General features: G+C 43.6%; 1 protein-coding gene across 1 annotated transcript in view; it reads right to left on the reverse strand.

The window, feature by feature from the left end:
- Positions 1–224: 224 nt before the first annotated feature.
- LOC143776634 (protein diaphanous homolog 1-like) overlaps positions 225–16104 on the reverse strand; it is a 39658-nt gene continuing 23778 nt past the window's right edge. Inside the window, exons 9-11 of the mRNA XM_077266194.1 lie at positions 13864–13950; positions 10245–10291; positions 225–5605 (exon numbers count right to left, since the gene is read on the reverse strand). Coding sequence (XP_077122309.1) covers positions 5567–5605; positions 10245–10291; positions 13864–13950 — 173 coding nt within the window. The 3' untranslated portion in view covers positions 225–5566. The remainder of the gene's footprint in view (positions 5606–10244; positions 10292–13863; positions 13951–16104) is intronic.

Raw genomic sequence — 16104 nt, forward strand, 5'->3', positions numbered from 1 at the left:
CATATTTTCCCCATCCTTTAGCTACAGTGCACTATGGCTATCATGAGCCCCCTCTGGGCCCATGTGAACAAAAAACTCAGGTGACACCCGCCCCATAACCATCACATGATTGGCTGGTTCTGCTAAAATTGGCAGGCTTAGCAGACTTTCATCTACTGTGTATGGAGGCCTTTAGTGTCTGAGCATTTTTCTCATTCAGCCATGAGAGGATAAAGATAAGCACGAACAGTTGAATTGTTTTATTAACATTTTAAACAAAAATATGATATGATTACAATTCCCAGAAAAAATAAGACCAAAAATGAGCTAGGAAAACATAATTTCAGTGGTATAAACAGTGTAAAATGCAATATATATAAAAATAAATGAGAAGTCTGGCTTGCCGCATTTGGCATGTAGGATTTGAAAATAATCAAATGAAACTGCATTGGAGTCAGGGATAAACATATGGCAGTTTACAGAGGTGGCAGCGAGGTTGAGAACCTAATTCAATAACAAAGTACCAGCGAGAGATATGGATCATTCGTTTTTCCCTTGGGACCATGATATTGAACATACCCCTCACTGTACTGAGCATTATTTTAAATTAGCAGCACTCATTTTCAAGCACGGCAAAAAAATAAAAATAAAAAAAAAATAATGTTTTTTCAGATGAGAAAGAAGCGTGTAACTTGGGGAGACTCTTGGATCAACACTAGTACATAAATATCACGTCATCCTCTACGCCCAACTGGTAGATCAATGTAAAGGAAGGCAATAACAAAAGAGGATTTTATGGTTTAAAACCACATCCTTTGTTAAAAAAAAATATATATATACAAATGAGAAAATGCATAATATCCACAGAGCAGCTGCTTGGCGTTTCCAAGTGCCAGCAGTATCCTTGACACAACCCTTCGGCAGACCATCGGCTGTTTTATGACCGCCATATGATATAATGGCAGCTCAAAGTGACGAGCCATCCCCACCCAGCTAGGAAACTTCTGCAATACCTTCACTTTCTATAGGAAGTACCAAATATATTCGGTAACTCGGCATGTTGGTCAGATCTCTATTAAAAGCCACAGTTTTTTCACACGCATCCAACGTGGTCTCAGATATGGAAATCACTACCACTGAGAATAGGACAATGTGCCTATGGAGTAAAAATCAATAAAAGACTAAACATTTTACAATGCTGTATAAGTAATATAAGTACAGGGAGCCCAGCACCCAGAACATTCTGAAGAGTAGAAAAAATAAATCTGAGACTAACTAAAACACCAAAATAAAATCTGTAAAACTAAAGTATGAACGATGATGCTTATTGTGATACTTGGTTCCTGAGGCTAAAACAAAAACATACAAAATTTTCTATCAAAATGCTGTAATCTGAACGTCCACCTATATCCTGACAGATCTACAGCACGGATTATCCCACCTGACATGTAAGTCCTAACACAGAAGAGTTTTTGGCAAACTGTGTTAATTTCAGAGTAAATCGTTAGCTGCTCTCAATCAGTGCTAGAATTAAAGATCCTGTCTGTCCTAGATCCTGAATTTACTTCTTTATGTGTCTTCTCTATTGGACTTGTTTTATGTGCTCTGAACTAATACAGAAAGGCAATTTAAAGGGGGTTCTCCTGGAATGGAAAAAAAATAAAGGCAGAAAGAAAAAAAAGTTCTAAATAAATTCCTATATACCTTTAATTAGCAATTTTTATTTTGGCAAGATACATAATCATTATTGTACAGAAAAATGGCTACAGTCTTATTACACTGACAGGAACCTAGAATGTTAATAAGACCGGTGTCTGTGAGCACGTGCAGTAAGGAGCTCCGCCTCCTCCAGTCATGTGTAGCAAGAGGTCTCAGTGGGTGATCTAATCTCAGCCTCCTCCAGTCATGTGTAGGAAGAGGTCTCAGTGGGTGATCTAATCTCCGCCTCCTCCAGTCATGTGTAGGAAGTGGTGGTCTCAGTGGATGATCTAATCTCCTCCTCCTCCAGTCATGTGTAGGATGCGGTGGTCTCAGTGGATGATCTAATCTCCGCCTCCTCCAGTCATGTGTAGGAAGTGGTGGTCTCAGTGGATATAATCCCCGCCTCCTCCAGTCATGTGTAGGAAGCGGTGATCTTAGTGGATGATCTTATCTCCATCTCCTCCAGTCATGTGTAGGAAGTAGTGGTCTCAGTGGATGATCTTATCTCCATCTCCTCCAGTCATGTGTAGGAAGTGGTGGTCTCAGTGTATGATCTAATCTCCGCCTCCTCCAGTCATGTGTAGGAAGTGGTGGTCTCAGTGGATGATCTAATCCCCGCCTCCTCCAGTCATGTGTAGGAAGTGGTGGTCTCAGTGGATATAATCCCCGCCTCCTCCAGTCATGTGTAGGATGCGGTGGTCTCAGTGGATGATCTAATCTCCATCTCCTCCAGTCATGTGTAGGATGCGGTGGTCTCAGTGGATGATCTAATCTCCTCCTCCTCCTCCTCCAGTCTGGCATAGGAAGAGGTCTCAGTGGATGATCTAATCTCCGCCTCCTCCAGTCATGTGTAGGAAGTGGTGGTCTCAGTGGATGATCTAATCTCCGCCTCCTCTAGTCATGTGTAGGAAGTGGTGGTCTCAGTGGATGATCTAATCTCCGCCTCCTCCAGTCATGTGTAGGAAGTGGTGGTCTCAGTGGATGATCTAATCTCCGCCTCCTCCAGTCATGTGTAGGAAACGGTGATCTTAGTGGATGATATAATCTCCGTCTTCTCCAGTCATGTGTAGGATGCGGTGGTCTCAGTGGATGATCTAATCTCCGCCTCCTCCAGTCATGTGTAGGAAGTGGTGGTCTCAGTGGATGATCTAATCTCCGCCTCCTCCAGTCATGTGTAGGAAGTGGTGGTCTCAGTGGATGATCTAATCTCCGCCTCCTCCAGTCATGTGTAGGAAGTGGTGGTCTCAGTGGATGATCTAATCTCCGCCTCCTCCAGTCATGTGTAGGAAGTGGTGGTCTCAGTGGATGATATAATCTCCGTCTTCTCCAGTCATGTGTAGGATGCGGTGGTCTCAGTGGATGATATAATCTCCGTCTTCTCCAGTCATGTGTAGGATGCGGTGGTCTCAGTGGATGATATAATCTCCGTCTTCTCCAGTCATGTGTAGGATGCGGTGGTCTCAGTGGATGATCTAATCTCCGCCTCCTCCAGTCATGTGTAATAAGAGGAGGTCTCAGTGGATGATCTAATACTGGAGATGCCAGGAGTGTTGAGGTAAGACGAGGCTGCTCACACTGCTGTCCATCCAGTCTGAGTGCTGCACAGCTGCTGGAACCTGAAGATAGCTTAACCTATACCACATACTGTTATCTTGAGGTTACAGTAGCGAGCTTCCTACTGCACATGCTCACAGGCACAGATCCTATTAACATAAGGTGGGTTTCTTTCAGTGTAACAATAAAACAGCTATTTTAATGTCCTGTAACGATTAATGGTAACCAAGTGTGTCCTGTGGCTCAGTTGGGGACTACACATACTTATGCTGAAGTGTAACCCAAGTTATAGACTGCCAACCTCATAAGTTGTCCGACAAAGATTGTGGCCATTTCCATGATAAATGTAAATAGAAATACAAGGTAAGTAGTGAGCACCAAGCCTAAAATTTGTTGACATTCACTTCAGCACAATTTTGTCGGTTTTCTTCTTGCTTTCCTTAGTAGGTTGCTGGTGTTCACATTCAGCTGTTTTTTGTGCTTGGTAATGAAACATTCAATATTTCTATACAAAAGACATAAAAAGAATATGCCATGGGAAATCATCCAGATCCCACCATGGATCAAGCTGGTTATGTTTTATCATATGACTATCGAAAATAAAAATTGCTGACTCTGGATATTCTAGTTTGACCATATCACGAGTTCAGATGTATTCGTATTACCCCAAAAGTTACCGAAATGAAATACTGTGACTATACAGGTTTAGTGAATGTAATGCAAGTATACTAAAGTCTTGTTTATTAGGTGTGAACTATTGTATAACTAGACTACGATGGTGCCCCTGCCCCCATACATTCTAACGGAGCCCTCCTAGTACTGATACAGCACAGCTGGCTCATCCGTTAACAAGAAGCAATGCAATAAAGCCTATGATCAAATTATATTACTTCACGTGCTTCCATGTGGAAATACTGAGGAATCCTATATATAATAATCCTATAACTCAATAATATATTCATGTAGAAAATAAAACCACTGTAAATGCCATCATACAGCATCCTGCAAACACATATTCCTCTCTTTATTTTATTATTTGCAGTGTCTGACTATTTTTTCTGTTATATAGATGGACCTGGGACCATGATGCGCTACAAAGAAAAAGCTAAGCTGGCGAAACAATCAAGCAGACAACAAGGTGGCCAGGTTCACCAAAGGCTTGTGGCCGTCAATTTGGAAGATGATCATCTTCCTGATGAGGATCTTATGTTACATTCAAGAAAGCAATTTAAAATTCAAAAAAGTTTCCAAAAGAAAAAGATGTGTAAATGAAATAAAGTCAAGCACTACACAGCGAGAACAGGAATGATGTGTTGATATGTATACGCAAACATAGAAATGATTTTTGGAATACTACAGCTTACATCCTACACAGGCCAATCCAAATGTACCTTTTCAATCCACCAGGGATTAAAAAAAGAAAAGTGATTAGTACACGGTCCTCTAATAAGCCCAAAGTCCCCTGTAATTAGATAAAAACATTTTACCACTAAGTGTCAAGAGCTCTTACAGATCTAGAGCTGTCAGCACGTTGGAGAATTTATGTTACGGTATATCAATCCAATATGAAAAATGCCATAAAAAGGCAAAAACATCTGACTAAAGGAATACAAATATGGCCTCTCGTGTCTGTAGGACTTGGAGAGAAGGTACCATCATCAACGGGCCTTCAAGACAACACAGAGAAAAAGAACATACATTGGGTACGCAAAAGAGGTTTCCAGCAATAAGCATCACGTCACTCGGTGCCCGTAATCATTGATAGCAGATGACCTGTGCAATCACAATTCCAAGATAAATAAAATCGCAATGTACATTACAGTGATATTGATCTTCTCCATCCTCGAGAGGTAAGCAAACAGAGGAATTAAGGCAGAATTGTATATACACTAGTCCATACTTTGGTTAGCTTGACTAAGTCCAGTCTAGAGCTTTCTCACCATGTGGAGGGCTTCATGCCGAAACTCCAAGTACTTGGCTGTAAAGATGCCCTGCACGCAGCTTTAGCACTTAACATGTTACCTACACCTGTCACACTCCTACTTAAAAAAAAAATAAAAAATTCAAGAAAATGAAGACCATTGATTAGCACCGTCCACCTATGACCAAAAACTGACGACATCCCTTCGCCTCTCTGACACGAGCCTCGGTGTTAAAAATCATCTTCAGAATTCTTAGGAGGTTCTTCCACGTGTAGATCTTGCACCGCATGGTTAACTGGAGCGCGTGAGCATATCTGCACTCTCTTCATGGCCAATCAGATCTTCATCGCTCGCTTTCTTCTTCTTTGCAGCCACCGCTGTTAATGCGTCATCCTTGGTCAGTTCGGACGCTAGCAGCGAGGTAACGGCACAGCCAGCTTTTCTATTCGCTAAAAAGAGAACATGGAGAACAGAGCAATGAGTCAAATGTTCATAGAGGCAGAGCCGCTTCATAGTAAATGGTCAATACAAATAAATCATACAACCGATACCTTAAAGAGAACTCGTTCGGAGCTGAAAGATTAGGAGATAAATGAGAATATTCTATAGGTTATCTACAATTAAATGTCTGTTACTTTAAGTATATGGCACTGGTTTACATGATGGCATCTTTTTCCATTCAAAGGTCATGTTGCATTCAATGTTCTACTGCTTGGCTAATGGAAACTATGATGTGACCCTGTCCCTTTAAGGGTCCTCTGCTTTGGACAATCCTGGCTTGTTAGAACAGTCCCTGGCACAAGGCAGATGGGACCCAAACAATCAGCTGTCATTTCTGAAAAATACTGGGCGTGTTCACTATCCCTAAAACGCCACCGCAGAGTCCAGTCTTGCACCCTCTATAATCACGCCCATGGTTTATACACAAAGATCAACTTTGTGACTTAAAGGGGATGAATAATCACTTCCAAAGAGTTGTCCAAACTGGACAACGCAGTTTTTTGTTTTAAAGTGCACAGCTTCTTTATGATCAGCTGAGAGCAACAAAGCACCTGCATATTAGTTGCAAAATTATTATTTTTTAAAATTGATGTATGTGTCTGTCTGTATTAGTTACCCATTCACATAATGGGGACTTGAAGGGGTTGCATCACCTATCTTCAGGAGCTCCGCTCCTCAGTCTCCCAGGCTTCCCAGGCTGAGGAAGAAGGGCTTTTAATTGACTTTATAGCCCAGCTATATGGTGGCCCGGACGGTGTGCTCTCTGACGTTGCTCTGACCAGAAGATCATAAGAGCACTGAGGTTGGCTGGATCCAGACAGCTGCAGAGCAGCGCTTGCGAGCTCTATCGCAAAGAGCTTGTAAGAGCTGCATTACTTGCCAAGGAGACCCTCCAAAACTGCTAAACTGCAGAGGTGGCCGGTAACCCAAGCAACCAGCAGTAAGCAATAACAAGAAAATAAGTTACACAGTAAGTAAACTGCTTTTCTTTTACAATTTTACACATTTAAGATGAGACAACCCCTTTAACACACACTACTCTTCTGAATTTTTGTGGGGACTCAAAATTTTACTATAAAGACCCATTTTGCAAATTGGAACGTTCAGATGACAAGATGTTGGACTGATTATTAAAAAGGCATGGAGTAAAAATAGCTATTGATCTTTCAAGCTCCTGCAGGGAAAGTTAGTAGTTAAAAGTGGGTTAGAATTAAAGCAAGTAGATGTAATCATGCACAAAACATGCAGGGACAGACATGCAACAGCACAGCATTACTCCACAGCAAGCTGTACAGAAAGGATTGGTCGGCCTTCCTTTACTCAGCAACATACAAATCAAAGCAGACGGGTTTCCCGATTTTTACCATCAACAGATGTGTTTGTAAGACAACAAAAATTCTCTAAAAATAGGAACCATCACATCCTGGGAAATAAAACCCTTCCTGAAATATATACAATTCGAAAAAGTAAAAAAAAAAGTCCTCACTAATTTAGTGTAAAAGCTGAATTAACCCATTAGCAGCAGTTATGCCCTCCTCTTGCAGATTCACCATTTAGCAGCAGGAGTACATGTCTGAGAGATAGCAATATTCTGTATAAAGAGAAGTTCAAGCTACTAACACAACAGAGGCAGGTTACTTGAGTTTTGGCAAATTTATGGAAAAAAAAAAAAAAAAAAAGGTGAATCGATATACTCCAATTTAACTCTATGGACCAGCAACTAGACAAAACAGCGAATGGATTTGTTCTGCCTGAAACCCAACTAGATCTCAGCATAAGCAGACATCCGTGCAAATCGGTCTGAATACGGACCACTAATGCACGGAACTGGACACGGGTCTCCCAACAAGTATTACTAGGCTGTTATGCTCTGGATGGGAATGCCGCGGTCAGTCTGTGCATTCTGGTCTGATTTCTGATCAATTTTCACAGGTGTCTGACTGAGCCTTATATACTATTCAGATGCTGTAGAGCGGTGTTCTCCAAGTTTTGTCCTCAAGAGCCACCAACAGGTCATGTTTTCAGGAATTCCTTAGTATTGCCCAGGTGAGAATTCCATCACCTAGACAGGCAACAATTCCATCACCTGGGCCGTACTAAGGAAATCCTGAAGACATGACCTGTTGGTGGCTCTTGAGGACTGGAGTTGGGGGAACACTGCTGTAGAGAAATCTGTGGCCCACAACACCCCACTCCACCTCCACAGTGGGTATCTCCCAGAGAAGAAAATCTCACCAGATTCTGTAATTATTCGATTTGCTAATAACATGTATGTTAGAAAGGTCTTATAATTTCATATTCTGTCACTATTTGTCTTTCTGAGAAGTGATGGACCCCTTTAAAGCCAACTATTAATATTCGATTAGTGCTGGCTGAAACCAACATTTTAAGCCAGACCGATTAAGCTTTTAATGTACACGGTGACTTCCAGCTTTATGAAGGTTCCCATAAAAAAAAATGACTGAGCTGTTGGATTTCAACATGCCCAATCTTGGTTCTCAGATGAGACAAGGTACCACCAGAGACATCTGACACCAGCACAGTCCTCTCTTCCCAGTGACAACACATGTTGAGCATCTATGTGTACTGGGGGACGAGAAAGATAACTGTTGCCACCAGCATTGGCAGAAGAGCAGGGCAGTAAAAATGGCAGGAGGCTGTACACAGAGAAGCCATGTTAGAGCTACCAGAAAAAAAGAGAGTGACAATTTGATGCAAAGTTTACATAAAATATGCTCTTAAGTTTATCAATAACTCTGAAAGTTACAATATGTGCTTGGAGTGGCAAGAAATCCATGAAAGCATTGCACAAACACCACACAATGCAGGCAAGCAACACAGCAAGCAGAAAGAAGATTTCTAATCAGTGCTCCCTAATTGCTGCTGAATCCGGCCTTTAATCATGCATCGAGTATTGCTGGGATGGATACATCTCCTTAAGGGATTTGCTCTACTGCCCAGCAATTTGTATGTAATACTGGAGAACCAAGTTACTTTTATTTGTCTTTGAAATGTATAATATACAGAATACTGGTAAGAAAAACATTTAATACAAAGGGTTTTTTCTTCTTTTGTTAATTAGCAGGGTGAGAAATCAGTGTAGGTTTTATTAAGGACTAGGCTAGAGGACGACTTCTGCTATGTAAGGCTTGGTGCACGCCAGGGACACCCATCAGTAGAGGGTGACGACACCTTTCTAGTGACCAGATTGCGGTGTCCATGTCTTGTGGTCATGCTTTCAGGCTCCACCATGTACCTCTTTAGGTCATGCACCATCACCGCATAGCCTGCAGCATTAATACAGTATTAAGTACGGACGGAGCGTCAATGAGTCTGCGACACCAAAATCTAGAGGTGGTTTGAGAGATGCAACAGTTAGTAGGACGCAGGTCTTAGACATGTGGTGTATTTGGTAGCCACTACAATTATTAACTTACTAAAAATGTACCCAAAGCCAAGAATAGCCATAAGATACCAGAAATAGTGCTCACCCATTTATAGGGGCTCTCCAGTGCCGCTCACTCTAGCATAGGGGGTGAACACTGATAACGGGTCAACTAGTCCCTGCTATTCTTCGGGAACAATCGAAAGGTATCAGGCACATGTCCTACTCAGAAGAATAGGATCGGACCACGATTTCTGTCAGGCTCAAGAACATGCAACATCACCTGCACTGATCACCCCCTGATGGTGAAGTGAGCGGCACCAGGGAGCCCTTCTGATCTCCTGCCCCCCAAAACCACGTCTCCAGTGACAATGCTGTGTAGACCGTCACTGGCCTCAGTGTTCAGGTGCTATGCATCACTAAGTCCAGTGATTGGCAGCAGTGGTCATATGCTATACATCACTAAGTCCAGTGATTGGCAGCAGTGGTCATATGCTATGCATCACTAAGTCCAGTGACTGGCAGCAGTGGTCATATGCTATAAATCACTAAGTCCAGTGATTGGCAGCAGTGGTCATATGCTATGCATCACTAAGTCCAGTGACTGGCAGCAGTGGTCATATGCTATACATCACTAAGTCCAGTGACTGGCAGCAGTGGTCATATGCTATACATCACCAAGTCCAGTGATTGGAAGAAGTGGTCAAGTGCCTCTTAAAGGATGTTCAGTTAAGCAGGAAACTAAAGATGTGGTGTCCAACAGGAGGGAAATTAAATCAGTGAATGACATTTCTGTTATATGATATGACAATTTCTGGTTTGGGGCATTTTTTGTACCATCTAGTACATAGTTGTTTTTCAGATGACTGGCATTAGTAATCGTGAAGCTCTATCTGTATGGAGTCTTCTCAGCCATCAGCAATATGTGTTGGATGAATCTGATGACGGTGACGCCCGCAGACAATGTGCACAGCTCTATGCATGTGGTCTCCATCTCTCAATCCATCCTTTAGGGTTACTTGGCTCGGCACAGGTTCATGCTATGCCAACTATGTTAGCTGTAACTCAAACAAACAACCATGGGGTAAGGATCTTAGAAAGAAAAAATAATGGAAACGTTGGGTATGTTTAGCAATAAAAAAAAAATAAAAGGACAAAGTGTTATTGGCACAAACACATCACACGAATGCACCCAGCGTTACCAGGTCTGGTGCCCGCTCCTCCTCCTCAGTGAGGGACAGGAGAGAGCCTATTGGGAAGAAATAGAGCATTAAGAGAAGACAATGTCCACCTGTCCAAAATGCTAATAGAAAGTGCAGGACAACCGGAAACCATGCGATTCCTCCTCGGATTGGCACCACGGAGCCATTGTCTCAGCAGTAAATGCAAGCTGGCACTGATCTCGTCCTTATCACTACACAACAGTGACTAATTAATACTTTATCATCTTGTTAACGGTATCCTTGTATGTGTGACCATGACCCAAGGAAACACATGTGGACGTCATGCCGTGTCTCTGGGAAAATATACAATGCACTGATTCATCACACAACCACCAGCTAAATCGCACTGGTTTATACTGGTGCAGTATGGGATCTTTGTGAGAAGCATCAGCATAATAGCCATGCACATAAATACTACGTATACCGGTGACAATGACCGGGGCAACGGGACCTTGGATTTCATTTACATTAACTCTTATTGGTGACATAAAGGCAGCTTCAAGGGGCTGTCCAGTTAAAACAAGTTCCAACTATCAGCAGGATAGGTGATAACTTTCTGATCGGTGGGTATCCGAGCACTGGGACCCGCACCCACCAATCGGCAGAAAGGGTCATTTGTGTCTCCAATGGGGAACTTTTATCCCGGTAACAAAATGGGGCAGTAGGTCAGACACCCAACAGCCACTACATTCATTATCTATGGGGCTACCAAAAATAAGCCAAACACAGCTCTCAGCAGCCTCATAGAGAATAAGGGTATGTGCACACATATTTCTTAGCTCTGCGGATTTTTCCACAGCGGATTTGATAAATCCGCAGGTAAAAGACACTGCGTTTTACCTGCGGATTTATTGCAGAATTATAGCGTATTTTGTGCGGATTCCACCTGCGGTTTTACACCTGCGGATTTCTATTATGGAGCAGGTGTAAACCGCTGCGGAATCCGCACAAAGAATTGACATGCTGCGGAATGTAACACGCGGCTTTTTCCACACCATAGGCACTGCGGATTGCGTTTTCCATAGGTTTACATTGTACTGTAAACGCATGGAAAGCCGTTGCGGATCCGCAACAAAATCTGCAATGTGTGCACATAGCCTAAATGGAGAGGCGGTCAATTATGTGCACTGTTGCTCCAGTCTAACAGGGGTAAAAGTTTTGGACACCACTGATCAGTATGGGTCCCAGTGGTCAGACCCCCACAGATCAATAAGGCATCACCTATCCTATAGATCGGTCATAAAATGTGTTTTCACCGGACGACCCCTGTAATACATTCAAGTTAAATTCTGCGATATTCTTCAGTGGGCTGAAACCAGAAAAGATTGTGGAAGAGCAGCACCAAGAGCAGCACCGAGCCCAGCACCTCGCACACCCTGCAGTGACTCATGTATCAGGAAACATTAGAAGAAAAGATTCATTATTTGGGCAACAGCAAACAGTCATGTTCAATCATGATGAAGTCACAAAAGAAAACACAAGGCCGCTCACGCTTTCATGAGCGCTCAAAATATTTGTTGTATGGTATGATCTCAAAAGTAAAAACGAGTGATCCTATGTGTGCAAGAGAACGGACAGTTTACTCAGTCTCCAAACCAACGACTTTGGTTTTGCTTTGCTAACAAACTGATTAACATTTTTGGTTTTGTTGTGGCAGTCATGTTTCTCCAAGTGACAACAGGAATTGCAGTCATATTGGTTGCCACTGTCACATCAACGTGTCAGAAAATGCATTGTTATAGTTTTGTCATAAGTAGCAGGAGATAGTTGGCTAGGAAGGTCTCTGGTGGCTTCTCCCGTCCACTGCTCTGGAGTGACAGGCCTCTGCCTGCGGGACCAATCTGCACCGAAGACTAGTTGGACAGGCTGATCCCAGGCGGCTACTTCCCACCAGCTGCCCTGGAGTGACAGGTCTCTGCCTATGGGACTAATTGTACTGAAGACTAGTTGGATAGGCTGATCCCAGGCGGCTACTTCCCTCCAGCTGCCCTGGAGTGACAGGTCTCTGCCTATGGGACTAATTGTACTGAAGACTAGTCGGACAGGCAGGTCTCTGGCGGCTACTTCCCACCCGCTGCTCTGGAGTGACAGGCCTCTGCCTAAGGGACCAATCTGCACTGAAGACTAGTCGGACAGGCAGTAGTCGGACAGACAGGTCTCTGGTGGCTTCTCCTGCCTGCTGCCCTGGAGTGACAGGCCTCTGCCTACAGGACCAATCTGCACTGAAGACTAGTCGGACAGGCAGGTCTCTGGTGGCTTCTCCTGCCCGCTGCTCTGGAGTGACAGGCCTCTGCCTACAGGACCAATCTGCACTGAAGACTAGTCGGACAGGCAGGTCTCTGGTGGCTTCTCCTGCCCGCTGCTCTGGAGTGACAGGCCTCTGCCTACAGGACCAATCTGCACTGAAGACTAGTCGGACAGGTAGGTCTCTGGTGGCTTCTCCTGCCCGCTGCTCTGGAGTGACAGGCCTCTGCCTACAGGACCAATCTGCACTGAAGACTAGTTGGACAGGCGGGTCCCTGGTGGCTTCTCCCACCCACTGCTCTGGAGTGACAGGCCTTTGCCTACGGGACCAATCTGCACTGAAGACTAGTTGGACAGGGGGATCACCGGCGGTTTGTTCCCGCCCGCTGCCCTGGAGTGACAGGTCTCTTCCTAAGTGCACATATAGGCAAAGATATATCAATACAGTAAAGCGGATGGGGAGAAGCTACTGGGGACATGTCTGACTAGTCTTCAGTGCAGATTGGTTACTGGCAGCTTTTAAAGTGCCTGATACATGTTGCCTATGGATCGAGCAGCATGAATCAGCTGTTCACTTTAATCAGGTTCACTTTAATTATTTCTGCACCTGTAAATAAGACAGGGACAACAAGTCTGAAGGGGCCGCAGCACTGGTATGGCACAAAAGATCCCTTAAGGCATTGCTACATGGCGACTTTGGTTGTGACAAGTCGCACATACAAAAAATGCATTGTGTAGTTACTACATTGCAGGTCTATGTAAATGAGTGGGGTTGCATTACAAGCCTAAGGGTACCGTGACTAGCAGTTGTCAAAAAGATTAACCGGGTTTGATTGTGGTGCGGTTTGCTAGTAGCGGTGCCCTAGGAGTCGCAATGTGCCCATATTCACTTGTATTACTCTGTGATGTAGCAGCTACCCATAGCGATCTTTGGTTGTATGACCTGGCGCTATGGCCAAAGTCGCCGTGTTGCCCCAGCATTATCGGTTTCCCTGCGAATGATTCTTTGCTTCAGTGGTGCTCCCAACCACCCGCTGTACAGAGAAAAACAGTGAAGGGGCCATAGCCCTGCACCAGAACTGTGCCCCCTTCATGCTCAGGGACAGGAGGCAAGACCCCTAAATATTTCAAAATCAAGATATCCTAGTGGCATGTCATTACTTTGTGAAATGGGAATATCCTTTTAAAATATCTCTATATTCAGGTAACATTTACAAGCAGAATTTATTCGCACATCTGCCACCTACAAAAAAATTATGATCAGGAAAAAAAAAAGCCTACATCCAAATGCTAAAAATGGATGTATTTCATGTGGTATTGTATAATAAAACAGATCCCAAAGTGCGGGGATTACCTTGACGTGGCGCCCGCTTTCTTCTGAAGGCCGCTCCTGACTGCAGGGCCTCCAGCAGACTGTCCATGACACCGGTCTCATCGCCCTCTGCAAAGCAAACAGCAGGAATAAATCAGTCTATTCAGGCTCCATACACTATATATGTATTATCATCACACATGGCAGACCAGCACGGGATCTAATGCTGTAGTACATGTATGATCACACATGGCAGACAAGTAAGGGATCTAATATATGTATGATCACACATGGCAGACAAGTAAGGGATCTAATATATGTATGATCACACATGGCAGACAAGTAAGGGATCTAATATATGTATGATCACACATGGCAGACAAGTAAGGGATCTAATATATGTATGATCACACATGGCAGACAAGTAAGAGATCTAATATATGTATGATCACACATGGCAGACAAGTAAGGGATCTAATATATGTATGATCACACATGGCAGACAAGTAAGGGATCTAATATATGTATGATCACACATGGTAGACCAGTAGGGGATCTAATATATGAATGATCACACATGGCAGACCAGTAGGGGATCTAATATATGTATGATCACACATGGCAGACCAGTAAGGGATCTAATATATGTATGATCACACATGGCAGACCAGTAGGGGATCTAATATATGTATGATCACACATGGCAGACCAGTAGGGGATCTAATATATGTATGATCACACATGGCAGACCAGTAGGGGATCTAATGCTCTAATGTGGAGCAAGCTGGTATTGATTCTGAAAATTACTTAGACAAGTAGAAATCCAGACAGTCATCGAGATAGCTAGAAAAGTCTACACATGCAGCAACTAATGACTATAGATTACAGAATGGGAATTTCCAAAGAGCGGCAGCTTCGCCGCCCATTTATCTCGCTATATTTGGATTTCTTAAAGCAGCCATTAAGCAAATTGAGTTGTGGATTGTGAATGGGGGAGGCTGCCGAGATGATGTGTGGGCCTCGGGGGAAATCAGAGTGTGCATGAATACATGTGTATATATATACGCTCTCCTGCCCTTGTGAACACAACAGACGGCTGAATGCACCAACACACATTTGGGTCAGTGATATCTTCATCCTGTGCCCACAATGAAGCCGGCTTATATTATATAGGGGGTGTAGTGCATTGTTTACACTGAATTCCCCGTATATAACAGGTTAGGGGTCGTCCTGGCTATTATCGCATGTCTTATTTGCATTATTCTCTTTTCCCCTCTGTCTGTCAGTAAATACAAGCGTTCAGCACGGGTCTCTTACACACACAGGGCTTCGAGAATCAGCCGCACAAAAGGCAGAAGTCCTGGAGGGCGCCCAAAGCTGGAGGAGGGTGAGGAGTGATGGGATTGCATGCCATGGCCTTCACTGCAGTGCAGTCATCCTCCGCCTGTCTGCATTGCACAAGATCAGGGAAGGGGGTGAAAGGTTACACTGGATCCAGAAAAGAAATAACTAGATCCAGGCTCCCTCTGCTGGCCAAAGAGCTGTACAGCACCTACCAAAGCTCCCTTACATTACATGGTGAGCAATTTTCTAAAAGCAATGAACTTCATTACATATCAAATAAAAAATAAATAAAATCTCATATCACTCTGCGATCTACAGTACCGTTTTATATGTTCACCTTAGCTCTTTGTATTTATTGCTAGCTGTAGTGCTGCGCAATCATTTCTAAAAGACGGCCAAATTCCAGGAAATCAACAGTTAACCCTGGAAGAATCTGTGTCCTTGCCTCACTGTCTCCATGGCAACACGTGAAACCGGAATCTATAAGCCTGTAGTAGAACATCTGTCATTGGCGCACTGGCTGCAGAGAACAAGGAGCTGACAATGTCGCCATCTGGTGGCGGAATGTGAGTGTGAGCACTGACCTACATTACAAGGCTGCGAATCCAAGACTGTGTTATAGGTAAACATTGGATCTGTGTGATGGCTTAGGTCTGGATACAGCCTGTACAAGTCCAGCCATGTCATGTGCATCCGATCATGCACCTGGTACCGCGGTCACAACACGCACACGGGGACATGCTTTCCAATAGGCAAATAAGGCACGGCATGCTTTACATGAACCCAAATATATTAACCTCTTAAATTCAAGTTTTCCAGACTGCATCTATTGCTCCAGCAACAGCCTATAATCTACTCCTGAATTAAAAAAGGAATTTATATGGGTTTCCTAAAAATGATCAGATATCTATCTACAAGAGAGGCAATAACCCCACTGAT

This window comes from Ranitomeya variabilis, chromosome 5 (assembly GCF_051348905.1).
Source record: "Ranitomeya variabilis isolate aRanVar5 chromosome 5, aRanVar5.hap1, whole genome shotgun sequence".
NCBI lineage: Eukaryota > Metazoa > Chordata > Amphibia > Anura > Dendrobatidae > Ranitomeya > Ranitomeya variabilis.